General features: G+C 42.4%; 1 protein-coding gene across 2 annotated transcripts in view; it reads left to right on the top strand.

Annotated features, from left to right (window-relative positions):
• Positions 1-17,510, top strand: part of LOC118794241 (NACHT, LRR and PYD domains-containing protein 12-like) — a 52,002-nt gene that overhangs the window by 15,446 nt on the left and 19,046 nt on the right. For both annotated transcript variants that reach the window (XM_036552453.1, XM_036552452.1), the window contains exons 7-9: positions 1,490-1,663; positions 4,448-4,621; positions 10,060-10,233. In XM_036552453.1, the coding sequence (XP_036408346.1) occupies positions 1,490-1,663; positions 4,448-4,621; positions 10,060-10,233 (522 nt within the window). The remainder of the gene's footprint in view (positions 1-1,489; positions 1,664-4,447; positions 4,622-10,059; positions 10,234-17,510) is intronic.

Raw genomic sequence — 17,510 nt, 5'->3', positions numbered from 1 at the left:
TCTGAGGTTTCCTTGTTGTGACTGTTGTCATTATACTATCAGGGTCATTTGAATCTCTGATTTTTATTTTCCACCCATTGCAGATTCCCTCTTTTTTCACAGAGGGGTAGTGCTTGATCAGAGTTTTGTGCCATGCACTTGGATTGTCTGAGTAGAAGATGAGATTGCTTACTTCACCCTTATTGTACAGATCTCCAAAAAGTGTCTCTGGGCTTTCCCTCAGGAGTTTCTGTTTGAACTGTTTCCTCTGGGTTTCATTAGTAATCTCTGGGGGGTACTGAACTGGACAGTATTCTGTGCAGAGTGGGAGAGGGACACTCTCTGCAGGACAGAGGGGGAGGGGCAGCTCCTCTTCTGATTGGATCATTTTATCAGCTCATTTGAATGGATACAATTTAGAATGTTGGGAGGGGTGCTGCATAACTGTCCTCTTGAGCTTGAAATTTAGCAGTTTAGCTAAGATTTAGCAAATTAGCTTAGCTTTATCCTTGATTTTAAAGCCCCTTTTTAAAAAGGTAAAAGCTCAAACTCAGGAATTTTTGCTGACTGTTGTACTCACTTCTGATTGGTGTTTGAAAAGATGAATTTTATCTGTATTCCAGTTTACCTCCTTGTCTTTTGCTGATCTCCTTCTGAGATTTAGCTGCTCCTCTGCTCTTCTGTCCCTTTAGCTGTCTTCTGTTGATTTCTCTTTTGTTTTCTTTTTTTTTTTTGCTGTTTTTTTTTAAATTCACTCTTTAGGTAACATCACACTGCTGATGTGTACAAGTATTTCAATTTTCTCTCATTTTAAAACTGCAAAAAGCAAAAAGAAACTGTAGGAGCTCATACAAAGCATGACTCTCCTGACTTACTTTCTTTATCCCTCTTTCTCTCTCCCTATCTCCATCTCTCTGCCCCTCTCTCTCTGTGTCTCCCTCTCTGTCTCTCCGTCCCTCTCTCCCTCTCTCTCTCTCCCTCCCTGTCTACTTCTCTGTCTCTCTCCTTTCTCTCTCTCTACCTCCCTCCCACTCTGTCCTTCTCTGTCATTTCTGTCTCTGTGTCTCTCCCTCTATCTCCCTCTCACTCTTTTTCTCCCTCTATGTCTTTCCCTCCCTCTCTCGCTCTCTCTCTCACTCCCTCCCTCTCTGTCCTTCTCTATCCCCTCTGTCTCCCTCTCTCTCTCTCTCTCTCTCTCTCCATTTTTGAGTTAAATAAAGTAAATTATTATGTAAGAAAATGCTATAAAATTGATTTTGGAAGTACTCATTTATGTTAATTCATCTAAAGTGGTATTTCCTTTTTTGAAAATATGAATGCAGTTTTACAGCAATTTGATTACTCTGATAAAATGTACTGTTACAAGCAATGAATGGCATCATTAAAAACATTCCATGAAATGTGAAGCATTTTGATAATATTTCATGTGAAAATCAGATTGCTGCATCTTTCCATAAAGTCATATGTGTCCCTTGTAAACAGCACATTGTCCAAACCCCTTCTTGTTTAGGCTGGTTGGGTGTAAACTCACAGAGGAATGCTGTGCTGCGCTGGCCTCAGCTCTCAGCTCAGACTCCTCACACCTGAGAGAACTGGACCTGAGTCGGAATCACCTGCAGGATTCAGGAGTGAAGCTGCTCTCTGCTGCAATGGAGAATCCACACTGTAAACTGGAGACACTGCAGTAAGTTGAAAGTGTGTGTTTCTATTTCCATTTAAACTGGAGACACTGCAGTAAGTACAGAGTGTATTTCTGTTTCTCTTTATAGGGGTTTGATATCTGAGAGGAAGAGCGTTCATTGTACTTTCAGATGTAACAGATGAGTTTCCTATCAGCATGGATGGAAGTAACGAATTACAATTACTCTCATTACTGTAACAAAGTTGATTCTTTGTGTACTTATACTTTTTTGAGTATTTTTAAAAAACTGTAATTTTACTTTTACTTAAGTATGTTTATGCTGAGGTATTTTACTTCGCTACAATTTAAATTGCCTCCGTTACAGAGTAAAAACGGCTAAACGCTCTTCAATTAGGCTATGTGATCAATGTCTGGTCTGTTGTCACCGCTACCACGATGACAGACGGCAGGCTCACTGGACTTGCCCTTATGAACATTCATCGTGAAATGAAAATAGACAGTGAGGAAGTGCGCAAACAATTCGATGCGACCGGGAGAAGGAGGGTAAACTTCAAATGTGCGTACTGTAAGAAGAAATCCTGCAGGTGCCCCTGCTCGTTGCTAACCATAGATCATTTGGGGGAAGCCTGCAAAGCAGCATTTAGTGACTTAAGTGAGAATAAAAATCAGGTCAACTCCACATATCTTGGTTTGGTTGAGCTAACGGGTGGTGGTGCTAGGGCTATTGTGACTGCACTAATGGATTTTCTGGTCAAATGTTGTTTAAAAAAGGAACATCTGATTGGCATTGGGACAGACAACGCTTCTGTAATGGCTGGCATAAATAATGGTGTTTACCAAGTCCTTCGGGATGAGTACGGCCTGTCCAGTCTTGTGCTCATTAGATGTGTGTTCCATTCTCTCCAGCTAGGTGTCAGCCTTGCATCACATGACACCATACCAAGAAGTGTGGAGTACCTTGTGAGGGAGACATATAATTGGTCTTCTGTGTCTTCTAAATGGAAGGATGCTTACAGGGCAGTCTATGAGACAATAAACATTGGAGAAAAGCCCCTGCAAATCACTCAGGTGTGTGCAACACGGTGGCTGTCCATTGAGCCCGCAGTTGACTGCATCCTGAACCAGTGGGATGAGTTGAAGCTGCACTTTGGCCTTACAAAGTCTTCTGAGCATTGCTACATGGCGGAGACACTTTCTGTAATGTACAGTGACCCTCAGAATGTACTATACCTAACATTTTTAAGGTCAGTTCTATCAGAGGTCCAAGCAGCTGTGAAGGCTTTTGAAGCTGAGCAAGGAGACCCGCTCAGGCTTTTAGAAACTTCAATGACTGGTCTCATTAAGTCTGTCGCCACACGTGTTTTGAATCCAATGACAAGAGTTAATGTCCTTGAGGAGACAATTGATTTTAATTTGTTAGTATACTTTATTTTATATCATGTTTATTTTTTATTTCAGTTTTTAATTGTATTTATTTCATGTTTATTTATTTCATTTTACTTTTTATTAATGCACTTTATTTTATATCACTTTTATTTTTGATTCCATTTAAAAATATTTATGCAATGTTTATTTTATGTTTTAATTTAATTTGTTGATGCACTTTTTTTATAAAGGTGAACTGTAATTAAAAATAACATGTTATATACATGCTCTTGCCCTGTCTGCATTGCCTGGGAAAGGTCGTAGAGGACAATCTATCTGCACCTCACCAACCACACAGTTAAAAAAAAAGCAATTAAGTAACTTTTACTCAAAGTAAATTTTAAATAAGTTACTTTTTACTTTTAACTGAGTGGATTTTTACACAAGTAATTTTACTTTTACTTTAGTACAATTTCACCATAGTAACACTACTTTTACTTGAGTAAAATATTTTAGTGCTCTTTACACCTCTGCCTATCAGTGAGAAAATGTTTTCCATGCAGCCAGTCTGTGAAGCTTTTATTTTATACATAAAATAAACGGGGTTTTATTGACAGCATTGAAAGAACTGATGATTATATATATATAATAATGCACACTCCCTCTCTCTCTCTCACACTCTCTCTTTGTACATCTCTCTCTCTCTCTTTCTCTCTCAACCTCCCTCACTCCCTCTCTCCCTCTCTCTCCCTCTCTATCTCCCTCCCTCTCTCTCTGTCTATCTTTCTCCCTCCCTACCTCTCTTTCTCCCTCTTCCTCTGCTTCTCTCTCTCTCCCTCCCTCTCACCCTCTCTCTCTCCCTGTCTCTGTCTGTCCCTCTCTCTCTCCTTCCCCCATCTCTCTCCCGTCCTCTCTGTCCCTCTCTCCCTCCCTCTCTCTTTCCCTCCCTCTCTCTCTCTCACTCTTTCCCTCTCTCTCCCCCTCTCTGTCCTTCTCTATCCTGTCTCCCCCTCTCTATCTCCTCCCCTATCTCTCCCTCTCTCCCTTCCTATCGCTCCCTCTCTCTCTGTCTCTCACTCTCTCTCTCTCCCTGTCTCTCTCTCTCTCTCTCTCTCTCTCTCTCTCTCTCTCTCTCTCTCTCTCTCTCTCTCCGTTATTGAGTTAAGTAAAGTAAATTATAACGTAAGAAAATGCTATAAAATTGATTTTGGAAGTACTCAGATATGTTACTTCATCTAAAGTGATATTTCCTTTTTTGAAAATATGAGTGCAGTTTTACAGCAATTTGATTACTCTGATAAAATGTACTGTTACAAGCAATGAATGGCATCATTAAAAACATTCCATGAAATGTGAAGCATTTTGATAATATTTCATGTGAAAATCAGATTGCTGCATCTTTCCATAAAGTCATATGTTTCCCTTGTAAACAGCACATTGTCCAAACCCCTTCTTGCTTAGGCTGCGGTGGTGTAAACTCACAGAGCAATGCTGTGCTGCGCTGGCCTCAGCTCTCAGCTCAGACTCCTCACACCTGAGAGAGCTGGACCTGAGTTTCAATGAGCTGCAGGATTCAGGAGTGAAGCTGCTCTCTGCTGCACTGGAGAATCCACACTGTAAACTGGAGAAACTGCAGTAAGTAGAGAGTGTGTGTTTCTATTTCCACTCAAACTGGAGACACCACAGTAAATACAGAGTGTGTGTTTCTGTTTCTCTTTCAGTATTTCCTCTAGGATTTTTTTAAGCAGCGGGGGCAGGACATCAAACATCAAACCACGCCGCCGCATGTAAAATCAATGCATGTAGCATATGTCTGCCTCAGTGGCAAAGCTTGCAGCCTTGCTGACTGCATTTGATTTTTCGTTGTTTTCTGAGAAACAGTTCTAAGGCCCGGTCATATGGGAACTGTTTCAGTGGGGGCCCATTGATGCTTAGCAGCATGCATGCTGCCAGATGGTCCCCCTGCAGCCTGTTCCTCAGGTCTGTTTTCACCTATATCAATGACAAACGAAATGAACATAGAATAGCATGAGTGGAGTGAGGGATATTGACATTGATATTTTTTTCATATTAGAACTGTCTTACCCTATTCATTGTGGAGAAATCTCTCTCACAATTAACACTGGCAATGGGCACTGTGAGAGCGATTGCAGCCAACTTGCTTAGGGAGGGGTAGATCTGACTCCACTCATCGTGCTGGGACGCCAGTTTGCTCATCATGGTGAGCTGATCCATATTCTGAAATATTACACAAAAAGAAAGAGAAGGCCATTAATCTAGGGTTTTCAATTGTGTTATTGATAAAATCTGTTGATTACTCTGTCTTTCATCATTAACCTTGAAGGCTCCAGTCAGGATATGTTGTTTGTAAGATGGCCATTCCTGGAGTGTTTGATGGACTGGTTGCTGCAGGAATTTTGCTGACAGAGTCTTGACATGTTGTAGATTGATGGTGTCATCTTCATTGGCTGCTTGTGGTCCCAACACGTGAAAGGCTCCCATTATGTCAAGGTTTTGGAACCTTCGGTCGAGGTTGTCCAGGAGGCCATCTAAATAAGGCTCCATTACCTAAACATGACACAAAAGAAATTATCAGTTTAATTGATTGATTGGAATTTACTTCCACAAAAAAGACTTAAGATCTGTGCCTGTTATTTTGTTTTTCTGAGACTGCCTGGTAGTACAACCACCCAAAACAAATGTACCTGTGTCCTGAATCGGGACCAAAACACTTCCCTTGTCTGCTCCACCTCGCCTCTGCCTCTCCTGTCTCTCTCCTCCTCATGGCTGATGTCAAAAGCACCTAATCCTGCAGGGTTGTCCAGATTGTGATGAAGTTTGGCCAAGAATGAGCCAGGGAGCTGTTGATCACCAGCATCTCTAATGGCTCTCAGGCATGCCATTTTGACTGGAACCTGATAAAAGTAGTTACAATGCTTCGTTTAGTCATCTATCTATCTATCTATCTATCGATGCAATAAGCAGTGATTGAACAGCCTACTATTTAGTTTCACAGCTTTAAAATTATGAGACACATGTGAAAAGTACCTGCTCTTTGATGGCCAGGAAGTTAACCCCCTCTTTCTGGAAAATCCTGGACAGCCGGGCTAAATGTGGCAGAACATCTGCCTGTAAGTACACTGCTGCCACAAACCAATAAGTACAGCAGAAGCCATACAGGCCCTTGGCTCCTGGGCATTTATTAATCTCAATCTCCTCAGCCAAGGCAGATCGGACAGCACAGAGGTTTTTTTGCAATGTGATGATTGCTAGGTGTTGCGATAGCCACCGTGTGTCCTTAACTTCCTGGAAAATATTGTTGTGATGTAAAAGATTACTAAAAGCATTGACATTGCTTTCAGGAATACAGAACAATGGCCAGAACTAAAATCTGCAAGTGTGTTTTCTGTAATCTCACTTTCACTTTTAAGCCCTTAAGGCCCAAGAACTCTGATGCAGCTGTCAGAATAGCTGTTCTGTTGGCACTGCTGTGAAAATAAAGGTGGAGCTGCTGCAAATGGTCCCTGAAGGTAGACATGTAGGGAACCTCTGTTGTAGCATCCTTGCATGCCAGGGTGAGGCGATGAGCGGCACATGCAACATGCATCAACCAGGGGAAGTCATCCTGTAGCTGCTTTGCAACACCGTTTAGTCTTCCTGTTACAAGGACGGAGAAAGTAATCAAATCAAGATATGCAATATCCATATCCAGGTCATAACAAGGCCTTGGAGCAGCAACAACAAACAATAATTGTTTTCACTTTTAACATCAGTCACTTACCAGTCATTACAGCCGCTCCATCTGTTCCTAAGCCATAGAGGTTTTTGGTTGGAATTTGCTTTTTGAGCAACACTTCCTTTATAGCTGCCACAGCAGTAACTGCCTTCCCATCTGCAACATTCACAAGATCTAGGAACTGACTGAAGAGCTGCCCTTCTTTGTCCACATATCTAAAAACATTAGAAAAAGACATTCTTGGCATTACACAATGTTTACTCCAGTCCAATCATTAATAATTGTCCTTGCAAATGGCTAATACCGAATATGTAGATCCAACTGCCTTTTCACAGATACATCTGTGCTTTCATCCACCTCCAGCCCAATAGCCACAGAGATTGCAAGAATTTTACCTTGTGCCAGTAAGGCATGTGATTTCACACTTTGTCTGTAGAGTTGACAGCCTGTTTCAATAAAGGGCTGGTTTGGGCCTCCGCTTTTTGGTGCCTGTTTATGCTGGCGACATAAACGGCAGAACATTCCTGTAGAGACAGACAGACCAAAGTGTCAATTGTTGATTATTGTTAATAAGACACTACATTGAAAATCGCAGAATTGCATGATATGGTATAGCCTAATGCTTAGTACTCGCCATGATCTGTGTGGAACAGCCAGGTATGGAACCTTGGCTTGTCCACCCATGCAGAATGCCAGCCTGAAAGCCTGTGCTTTGTTTTCTTTTTGAAGCAGCTCTCCTCTCTTTCCGCCCTCTCTCTTGGTACACTGCGGTCTTTTGCTCTGTTGTGCTCTCCACCCTGGTCTATACTGTGCCCCTGTGCTGCACTTTGGCCTCCACTCACCTCTGCTATTCCTGCCTGTCTACTTCTGTCACGTCTCTTATGGGTTAATAAGAGATATTTATATTTACCGGGGCATAAGCACGACAGTTCACCTTTTATATAGCGAAAAAGGTTAACATGGACTAATTCACATTCAGCAGCTCCTTACAGGCCCTATAATAATGCTAGTAGCATGTTATTTTTTTTTATAGGTGTGTGTCTAATACAAAACAAGCCACACAAGCACACAGGCTACAGGAAACTACTGCGCTCCTCTCAAATGTCAGCTATGGCAACTTACTTGGTTGTTATCTTCATCGGGTGTCTTCCTCTTCTTAGAAAAATATTTCAACAAACTCATCTGAAAATGAAATCATGAATAAACAATAAGCATCGTTGGTTAACGTCAGCCTAGTCTGACTGACACAACTAACACAAGCATTGAGATAAGTTCACTAACGTTAGCACTAGGATAGTATCAGCTGGGTTAATAAGATTAACACCAACAAGGGTTTTGGTCATATTTTTTAAAGTGTATATCTTTGTGTGGCGCTGATTGTGCCTAATAAACGAAATGAGGAATATTTGGTAAACAATTAGGCGAGAGTGAGCAAGCTGCTAGCTGCTACTCATTTAAATCAAGTGGATTCTCTCTAGCTGAATAACACTAGTTAACAGCTTAGTGAAAACATCGGGAGCCTGAAAACAAGCACTTTACGTACAATAATCTAACACAGTTCTTTACTTTAACATTACTACTTCTATGACAACGTCTATAGTCTACTTCAGTTCTTATTAGACTACATTTCGCTTACACTTACCTTTCAAATTTCCAGTCGGCGACTTTGGGCTGTCTCCTCAGATCGATTACCTCAGGATGTTGACAGAACTCAGCTGACAGAACTCGCAGACGATTAATGCGCTGTCCGATCAGCACCAGCACACCACGAAGTTGGAGGAACAATTCGACTACGTTAAACTGTATATCAGCACAACTGTAGACTTGTATGGAGTTAAACGTATGGGCTACAATAACCTCAGACGTTGTCTATTGATAAAGCGAGCGCCGCCCAGCGGGTTGAGACACTTTAGCGGGTTTATTATTTAGGAAAGGCCTACAAAGTAATGGTAACCGGAAGACTACTATTGTGCGACTGCCCCAATTCTGAAGCAGCGGCCGCAATAATTTAGTAGCGACGGGCTGCCGCCACATAATGTACATAGCGGAAACACAGGTTTTTATAGGGGTTTGATATCTAAGAGGAAGAGCGTTCATTGTACATTCAGATGTAACAGATGAGTTTCCTATCAGTGAGAAAATGTTTTCCATGCAGCCAGTCTGTGAGGCTTTTATTTTATAGATAAAATAAACGGGGTTTTATTGACAGCATTGAAAGAACTATATCTCCTTCTCTCTCTCCTTGTCACTCTCCTTCACTTCCTCCCTCTCGCTTTCCCTCTCCCTCTGCCTCTCTCTCTCTTCCCCCTCTCTCTCTCTGTCCTTCTCTCCTTCTCTCTCTCTCTCCCCCTCATCCTCTATCTCCCTCTCTCTGTCCGTCTCTTTCTCACTATCCCTCTCTGTCTCTCCCTCCCTCTCTCTTTCTGTCCCCCTCTCTCTTTCCTTCTCTCTCTCACCCTCTCTCTCTTTCTCTCCCCCTCTCTCCCTCCCTTTGTCCATCTCTCTCTCCCTCCCTCTCTCACCCTTTCTCTCCCTCCTTCCCTCTCTCTCTCCCTCCCTCCCTCCCTCTCTCTTTTCCTCTTCCTCTGCTTCTCTCTCTATCCCTTTCTCTCTCTCCCTCTCCCCTCCCTCTCCCCCTCTCTCTCCCTCCCTCCCTCTCTCTCTCTTTCTTTCTCTCCCTCCACCTCTCTCTCCCTCTATCTACTTCCGTCTCTCTTTCTCTCTCCTCCTTTCTCTCTATCTTTTTCCCCCTTTCTCCCCCACTTTCTCTCTCCCTCTCCCTCACCATCTCTCCCTCCCCCTCCCTCCCTCTCTCTCCCTCCCTCCCTGTCTACTTCTCTGTCTCTCTTTCTCTTTCCCTCTCTCTCTCTCTCTCTTTCTCTCCCTCTCCCTCTCTTTCTGTCTTTCCCTCTTTCTCTTTCCCTCTCTCTCCCTCTCTCTTTCTCTCCCTCTCTCTTTCCTTTCTCTCTCACTCCAACTCTGTCCTTCTCTATCCTCTCTGTCTCCCTCTTTCTCTCTCCCTATATCTCCCTCTCTCCCTTCCTATCTCTCCCTCTCTCTCCCTCTCTCTTTCTCTCTCGCCGTTTTTTGATTTAAATAAAGTAAATTATAACGTAAGAAAATGCTATAAAATTGATTTTGGAAGTACTCATATACGTCACTTCATCTAAAGTGGTATTTTCTTTACAAGCAATGAATGGCATCATTACAAAACATTCCATGAAATGTGAAGCATTAATGAAGTTAATATTTCATGTGAAAATCATTGCTGCATCTTTCCATAAAGTCATATGTTTCCTTTGTAAAAAGCACATTGTCCAAACCCCTTCTTGCTTAGGCTGGTTGGGTGTAAACTCACAGAGGAATGCTGTGCTGCGCTGGCCTCAGCTCTCAGCTCAGACTCCTCACACCTGAGAGAGCTGGACCTGACAGGGAATCACCTGCAGGATTCAGGAGTGGAGCTGCTCTCTGCTGCAATGGAGAATCCACACTGTAAACTGGAGACACTGCAGTAAGTACAGAGTGTGTGTTTCTATTTCCACTCAAACTGGAGTCACTGCGGTAAGTACAGAGTGTGTGTTTCTATTTCCACTCAAACTGGAGTCACTGCGGTAAGTACAGAGTGTGTGTTTCTATTTCCACTCAAACTGGAGACACCACAGTATGTACAGAGTGTGTGTTTCTATTTCCACTCAAACTGGAGACACCACAGTATGTACAGAGTGTGTGTTTCTATTTCCATTTAAACTGGAGTAAGTAGAGAGTGTGTTTCTGTTTCTCTTTATAGGGGTTTGATATCTAAGAGGAAGAGTGTTCATTGTACATTCAGATTCCTATCAGTGAGAAAATGTTTTCCATGCAGCCAGTCTGTGAAGCTTTTATTTTATAGATAAAATAAACGCGGTTTTATTTATTGCATTGAATGAACTGATGTTTATATATATAATAATGCACACTCCCTCTCTCTCTCTCTCTCTCTCCCTCCCTCTCTCTCTCTCTCTCTCTCTCTCTCTCTCAAGAGGATCATGATGAGGTCAGGGGGTGTTTGTTCAAAAAAGGTTGAGAACCACTGATCTAGGGCCAAGTAGAATTGCATCTTGCTTTGTGATTTTGTTTTAGATTGCCAATAAATGTAATAATTGTCTTCTAGGTTTGAGGAAATTTGTTTAAGCGGAATATGTTGTGTAGTTTGGACCTTGTCTTGTGCCTTTAAAGTGTTGGTATGTGTTAATGGAACAGGATGGCTGAAGACCAGTTTGGTAGCTTTGCTCAACTCTTGGTATTGCAAGGCTTTACATTGGAAAGAGTGTGGGTCACTGAGTTTTAGGTGTTTCTAGAATTTGATTGCCCTTTTTTGAATTTTAATCAGAAGGGGATATTGGCCTAATTCTGCTCTGCATACATTGTTTGTTGTGTGCCGATGGACTTTTAGGAAGTTGCAAAACTGAACATGCAGGGTCTCAATTGGATGTTTTTCCCATTTATCTACTTCCTGACTTGCAAGTGGGCCCACACTTGACTGCCATAAAGGGCAATTGGTTCTATCACTGATGCAAATATTTTTATCCAAATTCGGATTGGAATTTCGAAAGGAATTTGTCTTTTTATGGCAAGTAAAGCCCTGCGTGCCTTGTCTCTTAGTTCCTTCACTGCCATGTTGAATGTTCCTTTACAATTGATTCTAAGGCCTAGGTAGATGTAATCAAGTGTATGTTCAATTTCATTTGGTCCTAATCTAAATATGTGCTGTCTTCCCTGATATCTGGATCTTTTTTGCAAGATTAATATTTTAGTTTTGTTCATGTTAACTGCCAGGGTAAAACTTTTGAAGAAGGTCTAATTGAATCTGGAGTCTTTCCTCCGTTGGTGAAACCATCCATCTGTCTGTTTCTCTGTCCTTCTCTCTCCCTCTCATCCCTCTATCTCTCTCCTTTTTTCCCTCTCCCTCTCTTTCTCCCTATCCCTCTCTCTCCCCCTCTCTCTTTCTCTCCCTCTCTCTCACAATTCAGTTCAATTCAAAATGCTTTATTGGCATGACATATTTTAAAATATATATTGCCAAAGCGTAATAATAATAACAACAATTATTCATAACAATAACAAATGATAATACAAAAAAAGCAAAAAATAAAAACAGTACAGTAAAATTAGATTGAAGAGTCGCTGTTGTCTCTCATTCTGTGGCAGGTAGACACGTACTTTGCGGCCAAATTTACACAACATCCCTTCTCTCCAAGAAGGATTTGTAATAGCTGTGTTTCGGGCAGGGTTGGGAAGTTTGGGTATTGTAACTGGAATTTTGGAAAGTAGGTTTCTCAAATTACTTGGTATTTCTCGCATTCTGTGAGAAAATGCAGCTCTTTCTCGATCTGCTGTTGGTTCCAGTGTGAGCACAGCCTCTCCTCTTTGGCCAGCCAAGTCTGCCTGTGTCGACCGGCCTCGATGGCAAGGCTGTGCTCACTGAGTCTGTACTTCATGAATGTTTTTCTGCTTTTGTAATTTTTCACTGTGGTCAGATAGTCTGCCACAGTGTATTCACGTTTTAGGGCCAAATAGCATGTTAATTTGCTTTGATTTTTTGTTTGAATTTTCCAATGGGAAATATAATTTTGTTTTTGTTGTGCTATAATTTGGTTGACTCTGATTGGTTCTGTTGGAGTGGAGCTGTCCTGAGGCTGCAAGGTATTAGTTGGGGTTAGTGTTGAACTCAGCCTCAGGACCAGCTGGCTGAGGGGGCTCTTTTCTTTGCTCAACTCTTGGCATTGCAGGGCTTTGTAATGGTATGAGTGGGGGTCGCTGGTTTTTAGGTGTTGCCAAAATTGAATGGCTCTTTTTTGAATGTTAATGAGTAATGGATATTGGCCTAATTCTGCCCTGCATGCATTGTTCGGTGTTTTCCTCTGTACATGGAGGATATTTTTACAGAACTCTGCATGTAGGGTTTCAGTTGGGTGTTTGTCCCATTGAGCAAAATCTTGCTTTGTAAGCGGACCCCACACTTCACTGCCATATAGTGCAATTGGTTCAATTACAGCTTTGAATATTTTGAGCCATATCCCAATTGGTATATCCATTTGTCTCTTAATGGCATAGTATAGTAGCCCAGGTCTTGCAGAAATGTTCCAGCAAATCTAGATTCTGCTGCGACCCGTGTGTGGTGGGTGACAACAGAACCAGATCGTCTGCATAGAGCAAAAATGTGATCCCCTTATCAAGTAGCGTGAGTCCAGGGACTGGTGATTTTTCCAACATTGTGGCCAATTCGTTAATGTAAATGTTGAACAGCGCTGGGCTCAAGCTACATCCCTGTCTCACCTCACACCCCTGAGTGAAGAATTTTGTTTGTTTGTTTCCAATTTTAATTGCACAAATATTTTCTGTGTACATTGATTTGATTACATCATAGGTTTTACCCCCTATACCACTTTCTAAAATCTTATACATTAAACCATCGTGCCAGATTGAATCAAAAACTTTTTGGAAATCGATAAAGTAAGCAAATATTTTGCTCTTGTTTTGGTTGACGTGTTTATCTATTAGGGTGTGTAGGGTGTAAATATGGTCACCTGTTCGGTGATTTGGTAAAAAGCCAATCTGACTCTTACTCAAGACATTGTGTTCATTAAGGAAGTGCAGGAGTCTTGTGTTTATAATACTGCATATTATCTTCCCCAGATTACTGCTCACACAAATGCCTCGGTAGTTGTTTGGGTCAAATTTATCTCCACTTTTAAAAAAAGGGGTAATGAGTCCTTGGTTCCAGATGTGAGGAAAATAGCCTACACTCAGAACCAGATTGAACAGTTTTAGGATGGCCCTCTTGAGTTTGTCATCTGTGTATTTCAGCATTTCATTTAGAATGCCGTCTGGTCCACAGGCTTTTTTAGGCTGCAGGGCCTGCAGCTTTTCCACTAATTCTTTTTCTGTAATGGGCAAGTCCAGAGGACTCTGGTTGTCTTTAATTGCAAATTCAAGATTTTTCAATTGTTTGTATATACCCTTTTGTTCTGTATTTTTTATAATTTTTCTATAGAGTTTCTCAAAATGGTTCTCCCATATAACCCCATTTTGAATAGCTAGTTCCTCTTGATTGGGTTTATTGAGGGAATTCCAGTTATCCCAGAAGCTGTTGGAATTTAGGGACTCCTCAACTACAGTGTTGGTTATTTATATGTTGTTCCTTTTTGGTTCTGAGCGTTTGCTTGTATTGTTTTAGAGTTTCACAATAACTGTGGTGCAGATTCTGGTTATCTGGTTGTTTGTGTTTTTGATTGGATAGCGTTCTAAGTTTTTTCGTAATGGTTTTACAATCAGTATCAAACCATTTTTCTTGTTTCACATTTTTTGGTTTATTTTTGGATTTCAGATTGGATATAAAGGCCAATTTTTCAAAAATGTAATTTATGTGTAGAACTGCCAGGTCTGTTTATTGTTTATTGTGAGGGTATGTGGTGACCAGAAAGTTATCTAAGAGTGATTGTATTTCTTGATTTTGAGTTGCTTTCTGGTACTCTTCTGTGCTATTTTGGGCCCATCTGTAAGATTTCTAAATGTTGTACAGCTTACTGGGCTGTGTGTAGGTGTTGTTAGTTTCTGTCCTTTTCAGGTATACAGTAATTTGATTGTGATCAGACAGAGGGGTTAGAGGACTGACTGTGAAGGCTCTGAAAGAGAATGGATCTATATCAGTGATTGCATAATCAACAGTGCTGTTGCCGAGAGGTGAGCTGTATGTGTATCTCCCATAAGAGTCCCCTCTTAACCTACCATTGACGATGTACAGACCCAGTCCTCGACAGAGCTGCAAGAGATGTTTTCCATTTTTGTTGGTATATCTGTCATAGTTATTCCTGTGGGAATAAATGGGGAAGTTAAGGTGGTTCTGGTTGATGATGTGGTCATCTCCATCTGTGCTGATGAAGTCTGGTTCCTCTCCGGTCCTGGCGTTCAGATCTCCACAGATCAGCACATTTCCCTGGGCCTGGAAATGGCAGATCTCCTGCTCTAAATTAGTGAACATATATTCATTAAAATAAGGAGATTCTGAGGGAGGGATGTAAATGGCACATAGGAAAATAATACTTTTTGTGGAGATGGTTCCTTCCTTAATTTTTAACCAGATGTGGAATTCCCCTTTTTTGACAATTTCTATTGATTGTATTAGATTTGATTTAAACCAAATTAATATACCCCCTGAGTCCCTGCCTTGCGTGACTTTGTTTAACTTGACCGAGGGTACTACGAGCTCTTTGTAGCCTGAGGGACAACCAGTGACTCGACCTGTTTTACACCATGTTTCCTGTAAGATTAGTATGTCTATGTCTTTAATTTGTTGAATAAAGTCAGGGTTTCTGCTCTTCAGACCAAATGTTGAAGAGTTTAGGCCCTGGATGTTCCACATGGAAATACTAAGTGATTTCATTTTTGTTATTGCAGATTTTGACATTTGTACTTTTTTAAGATGAGACAAACTCTGTTTATGAGAAAATTGTGTTCAGTAAAGTGGTAACAGGGAATAATAACAATAATAATTAGGCCTATTATTATTACAAATATATAACATCAATATTTTCATGTAGCCTGAACCGAGTCAAAAGGCGGTTAATCCTACAAAATAATTTTATCTGAACACAAACAACTTATCATTCTTTTAACATTTTGACATACAGAGTTTTTGGTAACCCAGAGATTTTTAAGGTTCTCTGGTTCCTTACCGCATTACCTATCCCATGAGGTGGGAGCAGATAAGGCTCAGCATTTGCTGAATGTCTGCCAGCTCACTGCGGGCAGGGGCTGCTGGTCTGCAGACAGCCTGGGCATAGCTCAGTTCACCTGGCTGCTGGAGCTGCTGCTGGGCCGGCGCTGGGCTGCAGGGTGGAGGGGGTGGGCCTGGTCTGAGTGGGCTGTGTCCTGGGGGGAAGTGTCCGGGCCGTCGCTGAGGGATCCTGGGCTGACCGTGCTGGTGTGGCTCCATCGGTGCGCGTTGAAGTGGGTACTGTGGTGTGCGCTGGGGTGACTCCATTGGTGGGTACTGGAGCGGGTACTGTGGTGGGCGCTGGGGTGGCTCCATTTGTGGGTGCTGGGGCGGGTACTGTGGTAGACAGTAGCCTGGTCTTGGTTGGGGCATCCTGGCTGATTGTCTGCGGGCAGGTCCAGAGGTACGTGGCGCTGGTCTCTGTGTGCTGGGGGGTCGTCTCTCGCTGCTGCGGGCGGTGGCTGGATCTTTTCCCAGGGCAGCATTCTTCAGTGCCTTAGCAAACATGGGCACCACTTCTTTGTACAAGTGTACGTGGTCAAACAGGCTGTCAGAACCAAGGGTGGGATGGTGGGCCAGATGAACGTTAGGCCGCAGGGCACACTCTCTAGAGATGACCGCATTCACCTTATGTATTGTTGTTGGGTGGAAATCTTTTCTGGGCAGGAGGGTCGAAAAGACAGTTTTAGAGTTGGGGAAGGTGTGTGTGGCTTTCTCTATCACCCCCTTGAGTGAAGTAGCCACCCTCTCCTGCTGTGCTCTCAGGTCATTTGTGCCTGTGTGAATCAGGATATGACTGGGAGAGCCAAGCCTGGATTCCGTCAGCAGCTCTAGGGCTTTTTTAGTGTTTGGACACCATATCTTCTTTGCTCTGTGTCTGGGGAAAAGCTGTTTCTCATCAATAAATTTGCTACTTGAATCAACGAGGAGCACGATTTCAGTCTCCTCAGGGTTTGGTGCAGTAGAGGCATTTTGTGTCTCTGGCTGCGTGGGTAAGATGGTGGGTGTGTCTGTGGGTGTGGATGGGGTTGCAGGTTCTGGGGGTACAGGGGGGCCCTGGTGGTTCTGGGCGGGACTCACTGTGGGGTAACGGCTGTGGCTGCAGAATGAGTGTAGCTGCTCCCTCAGGTCCTGCACTGTTCTCTCTCTGTCTTGCAGTTTTCCTGTCAGCACGGCTAACTCCCTCTGGTATGTCTCCCTGTCCTGCTGTAGCTGTCTCACCTCCATTCAGTATACTGAATGCGAATATCTTGGTTGTCTGGTTGTTGATGTTTTTGGTTTGATAATTTTCTCAGGCTTTTCCCCTGTTTTTTGCATTCAGAGTCAATCCAATGATCTGATTTTATTTTCTTTTGTTTGTTTTTACTGGTGGCCAAATTTGAAATTTGAGCTACATGGTCAAATATATTGTTTAGGTGGTATACAGCCAGGTTCATGCCTTCTTTATCGTGTGGGTAATTTGTGGATAGAAATGAGTTCAGGAGTGATTGGGTTTCCAAGTGTGTAACTGAGCTTTGATAATTTTCAGAGCTGTCTTTACCCCATCTGTAGCTGGGTTTGATTTTGTACATTTTCCCAGGCTTTGTGTAAATGTTGGGTATTTCTGTTCTCTTCAGATAGACTGTGATTTGACTGTGATCAGAAAGTGGTGTCAGTGGCTTGGCTGTGAAGGCTCTCAGAAAGGTCAAGTTCAAATCTGTTATGGCACAGTCCACAGTGCTACTGCCAAGAGCTGAGTTATAGGTGTAGCGACCAAGGGAGTCCCCCCGTAGCCTACCGTTGACAATGCACAGACCCAGGCTTCGACATGCCCCTGAGTCTGAAAGTGGCTGATTTCTCTCTCTAGGTCAGAGAAGGTGTCCTCATTAAAGTAAGGGGACTCTGTTGGGGGAATATAAATTGCACAGAGGAAGAGATTTTGAGGTGTCAGTATGGTTTGTTTTTTAATTTTCAGCCACAGATTATTTTCTCCTTTTTTGACTAGTTCTATTGAGTGTGAAAGTTCTGATTTAAACTAAATAAGCACCCCCCCT

Source organism: Megalops cyprinoides, chromosome 19, assembly GCF_013368585.1.
Source record: "Megalops cyprinoides isolate fMegCyp1 chromosome 19, fMegCyp1.pri, whole genome shotgun sequence".
In the NCBI taxonomy this organism is placed as follows: Eukaryota; Metazoa; Chordata; class Actinopteri; order Elopiformes; family Megalopidae; genus Megalops; species Megalops cyprinoides.
The sequence above is the reverse complement of the archived record's forward strand: the minus strand, read 5'-3'. Positions and strand labels throughout refer to the sequence as shown.